This window comes from Numida meleagris, chromosome 27, assembly GCF_002078875.1.
Source record: "Numida meleagris isolate 19003 breed g44 Domestic line chromosome 27, NumMel1.0, whole genome shotgun sequence".
Taxonomy (NCBI): Eukaryota; Metazoa; Chordata; class Aves; order Galliformes; family Numididae; genus Numida; species Numida meleagris.
The window spans coordinates 1,344,076-1,353,893 of record NC_034435.1 but is presented as its reverse complement, the minus strand read 5'-3'; the positions used below and the strand labels follow the sequence as shown (position 1 = coordinate 1,353,893).

Sequence of the window (9,818 nt, the reverse complement as noted above, 5' to 3'; positions counted from 1 at the left end):
CCCCACAAACCCATGGCCCTACAACCCCATGACCCCACAACCCCACAGCCCCACAACCCCACGGCCCCACAAACCCACGGCCCATTCCGCAGCAGTGGGGACCCCTGCCTCCATGGCAGCTCTCCCCGAGCATCCCCTGCGCCGTGCACTCCGGGTTGGAGCCAATCCGCCGAGCCCCCGCCGTGCACGCACACTTTTATTCCACACATATCTACGCATTCTAACCCCAGCGAGGACATTTCTGACACAAACAAGAGCAGAGCCGCCCGCGCTTCCCAAGGGCCACGAGCTGCAGGGATGGAGCAGAGCCCCACGGCGCTCCCAGCCCCGCGGGAACCGGGGCCGTGTTTGCTGGCAGAGCCACGTGGGCACCGCGCCGGTGGGACGCGAGGCGAGGACGGGTCGGGGAGAAGGAAGGAGGACGGCTGTGGCGTGCGGAAGGACAGGAAATGGTGACAGAGGCAGATGCAGTGGCAGCAGGCGGTCGGCGCGGCCGTCACATGGCAGCGGGTGGGCGTGCTGGGCTGCTTCCACCGCGGCGCCGAGCGCGGCCACGCCGAGGCATCCACCTCCCCCAGCTCCCCGCGCTCCGTGGGGTGCGATGCTCGAGGGGAGCCCTGCGGGGTCAGGAGGGCACCCGGGCCCTTCTTGGAGTGTAGGGAGAGGCCGGCAGGGCCCGGTGCCGCAGCCTGGGCCGAGGGCAGCGGAACCGGAGGGCGGTTTGGGGGAGTTTGCTGCTTCCAGCCCCGTGGATGGGATTTAAAATTGGTGCATCCCCTGCCCGGCAGTGCTGCTCTTGGGATGCGTGGAAGAGTCAGGGAGTGAGGCCAGCGTGCTGCGTGCCCACAGCAAACTGCAGTGCTGCAGGACAGCCCGGTGTGGGCTCACGGCTGCAGCTCCCGCACTCGGCCCGGTCCCAGTTTGCTCCTGGAGAACCAGCCCTGCTCCCCCTCTGCCACCATCCCCAGAACAGGGAGGAGCGGAGGGAGAGCTGTGCGGCCTCAAAACAAGGACAGGAGCACGGGGGCAGGGGCGAAACAAGGACGGGGGCACAAGGACGTGGGCTGCGGTGGGGGGCACCCAGCTGCGGCTCGGCACTGGGAAGGGGAAGAGAAGCAGGATTCATGGGGATGAACCGAGCTCTCCCACCCTGTTTGTGAGGCACGGGTTTGTCCCAGGCCCCTCGGCGGTGGCAGAGAGGTGCTGGAGCTGTCAGGTTCCCATCGTGGGCTCTGCTGGGGAGGGGCAGCAGGCTCTCAGGGCTTAGATAACATCGCTGCCTTTGAATCAAAGGCACTGAGTCACTCCCTCTCTGGGCTGGATTTGGCTCTCGGGCTCAGCCGGGGGAGTTTCCAGCCTTCAGAGCAAGGGAGGCAGCGAGGGATGGGATGGGGCAGCAGCAGATCTGGTGCCAGCCACTGCAGGAAGAAAACTGCTCTCCCCGCTTACCATCAGCACCTGTGAGTCTGCCCGTTCTGCTGGATTCTTACAGAGGCTGAAATGGGAAGAAACAAGAGAAGCAAAACCGTACCTGGATGGAGAGCTCTCCACCTCCACCAAACCCACCTGACCTCCGTTCTGCCATCCCCGGCACAGCGTGAGTAGTGCTGCCTCTGCCCCCCAGGCTGTGGGGAGAGCCACGAGATCCATCGCTCCTGTGTCCCACAGACAAACTGTGCCTCTCGAGGGGGCCTGGTGACCTGCAGGGACCACAACACTCACACTTTGTTTCAATGGGGGTGGCAGCGATGCCCCCCAGGCTGCCCCAAATGTCAGAGGGTCTCAAAGTCAGCAGGGTCTGCTCCGGTGCCTGCGAGGTCACGGGGCGAGCTGCAAAGCGTCACCGCAGATAAACCCCTTGTGTTCAGCCCGTCCCGAGGCAGCAGCTCCCAGCGCAGCACAGGACAGCAACCCACAGCAAAAAGCCACGCTCCAAAGATGCCCTGAACAGCTGCTCCCTTCCCCCTCTGCCACGGAACCAAACGGGATTTTGGTGCAGCCCGGAGGGGCTGGGATTTAGGCTTTGTCACCGCTCCTATAGCCCAGATTTATTTCCCAGCTTGGAGCATTTGGGGAGTGCCACACGCGCTGCCTGCTGCCAGCACCCCCCAGCACGGCTGCTGGGACCGTGCCGGTTTGGTGCTGGGAAGAGAGTTCTTCTAAACTCCCAGTTCTCTAAAATGCAGGGTTGGATTCTGCTGGAGCACAGACGCAGCTCTGTCCACAGGGAATGCTGAGATGAGACCCCTCCCCGGGGCACCCCACCTCCCCACAACCTCATCTCAGACAGCTTTACTGAACCCCACCGCACCGACAGCATCCAGCCCGGTGCCCCCACACCAATGAGCTGTGCACAACAGTCCTTACTGCTGATGGGGCGTCCTGGGGGCCTGGAGCCCAACCCCAGGGCTGGAGTGCTCCCAGAGCCCCTCAGGGTGCTGTGGGGTGCCCTAGAGGCCTCCCAGGAGCCACCAGTGTATTCTAGGGCATACCGGACTGCTTCCAGAGCTTCTCAGTGTGCTTTAGGTTGACCTGGAGGCTTCCCATTGTGCCCCAGAGGACTCCCAGGACCCGACTCTGTGCTATAGGGCATGCTAGAGTGCTTCCAGAGCCCCCCAGGGTGCCCTAGAGACTTCCCACTGTGCCCTACAGGCACCTGGGGCACACGGGACAGCACCCTGGGATCCTCAGAGCGCACTGCAGAGCCCAGGGGGTACTCTCAGGCTCCTGAGAGTAACATGGGCGTCCCCACGAGGAGCCTAGGGAAGCATTGGACGCCTCCAGGGCGCCCTGGAGCACACCGGGGGGCTCTGCGTGTATCCTGGGGGGCCCGAGTATACCCCGAGGGCACTGCGGGGCCATTCGGACACACGGGAGGCCGCTTGGGGGAGCCCTGGATCACAGCGAGGAGCTCTGCGGTGCCCGCAGGCAGCCTCCAGCCCCGGCTGAGCCCCCACCCCGTGCTGGAGCCAGGAGCGGGGCTGCGGGCAGGGCCCCCACGGACGCCCCGTGCTTAACCCCACTGCCCAAGCATCACCGCTGGGTTTCACCCAGCCCTGGGGCTCGCATCAGCTGAGGGTCTCTGTGCCTTTCCTCTCCGCTTTGCCCCACGCCTTGTGATGCAGAAACATCAGTGTGATGAGTTGCTGGGTCTCAGCTCACCTACTGCCGGCCCCCACCCTCTCACATGGGGTAAACTGAGGCACCACCAAGGTACACGTCCCTGAGCAGCACCGGAGGGGACACGCCGCTGGCCACACACAGCCCATAAATAAACCATCCTGAGGCTCGGGGCCCCGTCTCACACTCGTGGTGTTCTCTGCAAAGCTGAAAATGCAGAGGGCTGCTGAGCGGGGCTGGCACAGCGTGGGGACAGCAGGGGGCCAGGGCTGCTCTGAACAGCCCCGATGGCCTCAGCCGACCCCTATGGCTCGGACGGTCCCTAAGGAGGGCCCTATGCCCCCCAGCACCTACACTGGTCCCTATGGCACCCAGACTGGCCCATACAGCCCCCCCGGCTCCAGAGAGCCCCTGTGGCCCCTCTCCATGTCCTAAACCGGGGCCCAGGCCGCCCCAGGATCCGCCTCGGCTCCCGCCGCCCCTCTCCGGTCCAACCCCCCCGGCCTCGTTCTGCTCCAGCCCCACCAGGACCTCCCCCCCGGCCCCACTCCGCCCCGGAACCTTTCTTCGGGCCGCGGTTCAGGGCGGGCCCTTGGACGGTGGAGCAAGAACTTCCGGGAGGTGGGCGGAGCTCTCTGACGGGCGGCAGAGACAGCCAATAAAACGGGAAAACGTTTCAGGCCGACTCCCGCTCAACCAATGAGCGGCGGAGGGGGCGGGATCTGTTCCCAGGAAGCGGCGGGAGGCGCGGAGTACCGCTGTGTGTACGAGGTCTGGGGGCGGTGCGCAGCCATGTCGGAGCGGAAAGTCTTGAACGTGAGTTCGGGCGGCTCCAGGATTCCGCCTGGGTGTTCTGGGGGTCCTCGGGCGCTCCTCTGCGTCCTCAGGGCGCTCGTGGTCGCTAAGGGGCTCGTCAGGCTGAGAGAGGCCTCGGGGCTCCCCGGGCTGTGCGGTGTCCCTGGGTGCTGCGGCTGCTTGGGCTGAGGTGGCTCTGAGGGATTGGCTGTGGGGTGCTCGGGGGGTGAGGGGGGGGCAGAGGGGCAGGTTGGGGGGGGTGGTTAGGGCGGAGGTCTGCAGGCCGGGGCTCCTGGCTGCGCCACGGGGGCTGCACGCGTGGGTTTGGGGGAGAGGGGCAGACAGATGGACGGACGGACAGACACCCCCAGCAGCGCCTGGGAGCCTGAGTGCGGTGTTTGTCCCCGTTAGCAGTGGCACGGTGGCTTCTGCTGCATGGAGCCGATCCCTCGGGCTTGTGGGAGCTGTCTGCCCTGGCTCTCACTTCCCTGGGTGGCTCTGTGCCCACCGTGTGCACATCTCACATCTCTGCTCTGTCCCTGCAGAAATACTACCCGCCGGACTTCGATCCGGCAAAGATCCCGAAGCTCAAACTCCCGAAGGACCGGCAGTATGTGGTGCGGCTCATGGCCCCGTTCAACATGCGGTAAGAGGAGCCGTGGGGCAGAAGGAAGTGGTTGTCAGGGAGAGGAGTTTCCCTGGGAATTGTTTTCCTTCCTCAGACTGACAGGGAGCTGCTGCCGGCAGCGTTTAGAGATGACCTGGGCTAGAAAAAAAGGGAGGAAGGAGAGGGAAGAGACACTGTAGGTGATTTTGGGGTTGTAGGGACCAGATTTCCACAGGAGCGAATTTCCTCAGAATCTGGGCTGCCATGCCTCTTGGTCTCTTCTAATGATGTGCTATGGACTTCTCTTTAGCTGCAAGACGTGTGGTGAATACATCTATAAGGGAAAGAAGTTTAATGCCCGTAAGGAGACGGTTCAGAACGAGGTGTACCTGGGACTTCCCATATTCCGCTTCTACATCAAGTGCACGCGTTGCCTGGCAGAGATCACTTTCAAGGTGGAATATTTTCTTTGCTTTCTGGGGAGGCTGTGTGGTCACGGACTCAATCCGATGGGGAGCAGGGCTGTCCCAGCACAGGCTGAGCCCGAGTGCGTGCTGTTCGGTGTCTCTTCCCTTCCTGTGTCTGTTTGCCCATCTGCGGGCAGGGTGCAGTGGCACATCAGGTGGAGCAGAACAGGAGACTGCAGGTGTTTGTCTGCCCCATGATGTGGATAAAATTGAGGAATCGTAGCCATGGTGTGACTGGGGTGGAATTGCCTCAGGACGATGAATTTGCTGCCTTACTTTTTCCTTAGACAGATCCTGAGAACACGGACTACACCATGGAGCACGGAGCCACTCGTAACTTCCAGGCTGAGAAGCTCTTGGAAGAAGAGGAGAAAAGGATGCAGAAGGAGAGGGAGGAGGAAGAGCTAAACAATCCCATGAAGGTACTGGAAAATGCTCTTCTCTGCAGAAGGCAAACCGCTCTCCTGCCCTGTCTGGCTCTACCCTGCAGAGCAGGTGACCTTGTAGCTTCTCCAGACTTGGGAGGTATTGCTGTTTGCTCTCAGGAGGTTTCCTCCTGTGCTGGAGTTTGCACCAGGCTGTTTTTTCCTGTCATGCCTGACTCAGAGATGAAGATGTCGATCCTCTGAGTGCTTCTTGCCCTACAGTACGTGGGGAGGCTGGGCTGGACCTTACTGCCAGGCCTTGCTGCCTTGCGTAAACATGGCTTCCATCTGGTCAACCAGGTCCTGGAGAACCGAACCAAGGACTCCAAGCTGGAGATGGAAGTTCTGGAGAACCTACAGGAGCTGAAGGAGCTCAACCAGCGCCAGGCCAATGTTGACTTCGAGGCCATGCTGCAGCAGTACAAGGAATACGAGGAGGAGCAGAAGCGCAGGGAGCAGGAGGAGGATGAGCAAGAGATGAAGTGAGCGGGCTGGACGCATTGCCACGTGTGTGAAACCAGCCCAGCGGGGAAGGGCCACATCTTGCCACCTGCTCAGCACCCTGACAGCCCTGCAGTGAGGGCAGTGCCTGAGGGGCCTGAGTTTGGAGGAGCTGTGTGGGTGGGACGCAGTCCAGAGTGGGCTGCAAAGAGGTTGGGGGTGGTTTATCTCGCTAAAGTCATTGGGGAGGGGAGAGAAACACAACTGCTGGAGGTGGAGGGGTGTCATTGTGTCTGCTGGGGGGGTGTGGGCTGCCAGCACGGCCTGACTGCTCCTGGGAAGTGTCCTCGTGGAGACAGAGTTTCTGCAGCTGCCTCAGGCTGCGCATCGCAGCGCTGCCAACCTTTGGGCGCTGCTTGAAGGTGACTTAAAAGAAACAACAGCACCTGAGAGCGCGGGTCATGCTGCCGAATTCCAGCAGTAGGGGAGCACTGTGCAGCGGGCAGCACGGTGTGCGTGGTGCTGCTCCTCGAGGCGGTGGGAGCGGAGCTGGCTCTCACCCTCTGCTCGTGCCCTCTGTCCCCGCAGAGCCATGCTGGAGCAGGCCCAGAACCGCCGGCTGCTGCCAGACTCTGACTCTGACGAAGAGCCTGCGAAACCAGGCACCAAGCCCACGGCCAAAACACGGCCCACGGACGTCCTGCAGGAGGTGAGCAGGGGGCCGAGGCTCATCCACCTGCTGCTGCTCCTCCCCGGGAACAGAGCTGCTGCCCTGGGCTGTGCAGTATTCCTTCCATCCCTGCTGTGTGTGGCAGCGGAGCCCTGCTGCCTGTCACGCATGAGCAGCTCGGAAAGCGTGCGTCCCTGTGCACTGGGCTGAAAGGAGACGGGGATCAATCGGTGGTTTTAGTCTGTGGCTGCTGACAAAGGAGATGGCCTCAGCTGGGATGGAGCTCAGGACATGGCTTCCCTTCCCCTTCAGCCTTCCCTGGGCCTCCATCCTAGCTCCAGTGCCATTTCAGCCCTCCGGAGATCAGCAGCAGTGAATCAGCTGCCGGGGACGGCCTCTCCCTTGCTTCTCCTCGGTCTGTGTTGGAGACGGGCAGGACAAAAGAGCTTTCAGTGCCTGGCTCGCGCGGGAGGGATTATCCCTGCTGTCAGGCCCCCTGCACTGCTGCTCTCTGATGTCGATCCGTGCCCGCGGGGACCTCTGTCCATTCGGACGAATCAAAGCGGCCGTGTCTCTAAGCTGGGCCGGGGTTAATCCGAGCCGTGTTCCCCTGCCCTGTGCTGCTCTGTGGGCCCAGGGGAGTTCGGTTTGGTGCCCGGATCAGACCACCTGCAGGCACGGTGTTCTGGCCACCAGCACAAGCCCAGATGTCCCTGCTGTAGTCAGAGGGGTGTTTGTCCCCAGGGGATGCAGTGCAGTTCTTCAGCTCCCGATCAGCTCTTTGTTGGCCCAGCTCTGTGGGTGGATGCTCTCCCTGGGTGCCCCTTGGAGCTGTCCCCGTGTTCTCAGTGCCCCTTCTCCCTCTGCTCCCCTTCACAACGCCGCGCGTCCCTAACGCTCCTGCCCGCTCCGCAGGACCCTCAGCCCCAGAGCAAGAAGATGAAGACTGAAAGCTGGGAGCGGAGCGTGGGCAAATGGAACAGCAAGTCACAGCTGGCCACACTGGTGACGGCCAGGAAGCAGAAGCCAAGTGCCACCCCAGCTAACGGGGCTGAGAACCGAGGCACCACGGCCAGCACCGGTAACTGCCTGCATGGGGTCAGGATGGTGTAGCTGGGAGCAGCGAGGTGGGGTCCAGCAGCTCCAGTGCTCCCAGTATGAGTTGTCGTGGGGCGGATGGGGCCGTCATGGTGTCCCAGTGAGGGCTGTCCCCGTTCCCAGATGTCCTGGTGCCTCTCCTGGGGGGGCAGAGCCGCTGGCAGCGCTTTGTGACCTTGGTGTCAGCCGGATGGGGACGGCAGCTCCCAATGGACACGGTGGTGTTCAGACAGAGGGCAGGGAACCACCGCAGTGGGGAGTGGGGGGGGTGTCATGGTGGGAGGGTTGCTTTGGTCTGGGGCCCGATTGTAAAACCTCCCAAAGTTGGAGGAATTTGGAGCTTTGGAACAAAACAAGGACCTTGCACCGGCTCCAGGAGCCGGGGGGCCCGGGGTATGGGGAGGAGCAGGTGAGGTTGGTTCTGCATTTGCTGGTGCGAAGCCTTCGGTTTAGTGGGTCCCTGTGCCCCCAGGGATCCGTGGGGAAGGACGGCTCCTGTATTTGCCCCCCCCTTCACCTTTCCTCGGCCACCCGCTGCGCTCAGATGCTGCTGGAGGAGCACTGTGTCTCCCAAGGGCTCTGAGCTCTGTGCCTGTAACGCTGCAGCTTGGGGCTCACAGAGCCAAAGCCCAGCGCTGTTCCTCTCTCCCTTCCCCGTGCTCGAAATCTCCAGTGGGAAGGGCTCGCCCTGACGCTTTCTGCTCTCCCTTTGGTTTCCAGGCTCTTTGCCCACCACCACGGGCACCACGTCGTCCCTCGGCTTGTTGGGAGCGTACACGGACAGCGAGAGCGACTGACGAGCAGCGGGGCCGCGTGCTGCTCAGCCCCACGGCGCTCCCCCTCCCCACGTCCTCACCTCCCGTCCTGCAGCGGGGCCGTGGGCGCCGATCCCAACTGGGAAGCACTGGGACCATCCAGGACTGTGCTCTTTGTCCCTTCCGCTGCCACCCGCTGTCCTCAGCAGCCCCCCCCCCCTCACACTGCAGTAGTGGCAGCATGGGGCTTCCTACCCCCATGGGGGGGTGTGAGCTCAGCACCTTTTTGAAGCCAAGGACCCCCCCCTTCTCTGTCCCCGTCTGTGGGGGGGAGCAGTGGGGCTGGCTGTGCTCACGGACGGCCCCGACCGGTGAATAAATGGAGTGGGTCGGAGCTGGTTGTCTCTCCTCCATCAACAGAGCGGCCGTTTGTCCGAGGCACGGACAGGTCTGTGTGTCTGCTATGGGTCTGGCGCACACATGGGTCCATGTGTTCGCTGTAGGATCTGTCCCACACAGGGGAACCCTGAGCCACATCAGCCCCACCTGGAGCGTGGTCCGATGCCATCCATGTCCCACCCAGCAGTGCCACTGTCCCCTTTGTCAGAGCCCCCCCTCATTCATTACCGGGCCCTAATTAACCCAATGAAGCCATCGCCAATGGCGCTGGGGCTGCAGGGCTTTGTGGGGCTCGGGTCCGGCCGGGGAGCTCTGCTCAGCGTTCCCTGCACACGGGTGCAATGAGCGGCGCTGGATGTTAACGCTGGAGATAGGAACGACCCCCGCCCAGCTCTGCTCTATGGGATGGCACAGAGTGTCCCCGTCCCGTGTGCCCCCCCCCCCGCACACAGCCCCCACCCTGGGGAGGGGTCTTTGTTCGGGGAGAGTGGGCAGGGCTGCGGTTGGGGTACAGCGCGGGGTTCCCCCCCTCCACACGCACATTCCGGGGGAGGGGGGGTGAGGGGGGGTCCTCCTGCCCCAGTGCTGAGCCTGGGGGGGCTGCGCCTCCCGGGACCCACAGATGTTGGGGTCCGCGGAGCCTTCTTGGTGCGGGGGGGGTCGGGTGCCCCCAGCCCCGATCCCCGGCGGGGTCCCGTAGCCGCGGGTCCCCCTTTGTCCCGGTGTCACTTTGATTCTCCCGCTTACCCCGGCTGGGGGGGGGCTCAGCCCTCCCCCCCCCCCCGCCCCCCTCCGGAGCATCACTGCGGGGCGGTACTGGGGGTGGGGGGGGGTGAGGGGCTCCGGTCCGCGCTGAGAGCGGCGGTGACACAAAGCGGCGGCTGCGGCGACGGCGGCTGCGGGGGGGTCCGTTGCCCCGCGGTAGCGATGGCCAAATGGCTGCGGGAGTACCTGGGCCGGGGGGCACGGCGCTCCCCCCCCCGCCCGCCCCAACCCGACTACAGCGGCGGTGAGCGCCGCCCCCCCGGAACCGGCACCGGG

At 63.7% G+C, this 9,818-nt stretch overlaps 2 protein-coding genes across 2 annotated transcripts in view; both read left to right on the top strand.

The window, feature by feature from the left end:
* CCDC94 (coiled-coil domain containing 94) lies at positions 3,819–8,795 on the top strand. The gene is made up of 8 exons (XM_021378809.1): positions 3,819–3,936; positions 4,461–4,561; positions 4,833–4,977; positions 5,277–5,411; positions 5,715–5,896; positions 6,444–6,564; positions 7,441–7,606; positions 8,344–8,795. The coding sequence occupies exons 1-8, from the start codon at positions 3,820–3,822 to the stop codon at positions 8,418–8,420; spliced, it is 1,044 nt and encodes a 347-aa protein (XP_021234484.1). The 5' UTR covers position 3,819; the 3' UTR covers positions 8,421–8,795.
* The window catches only part of SHD (Src homology 2 domain containing transforming protein D), a 3,141-nt gene continuing 3,027 nt past the window's right edge, over positions 9,705–9,818 (top strand). Inside the window, exon 1 of the mRNA XM_021379008.1 lies at positions 9,705–9,786. Within this exon, the coding sequence (XP_021234683.1) occupies positions 9,705–9,786 (82 nt within the window). The remainder of the gene's footprint in view (positions 9,787–9,818) is intronic.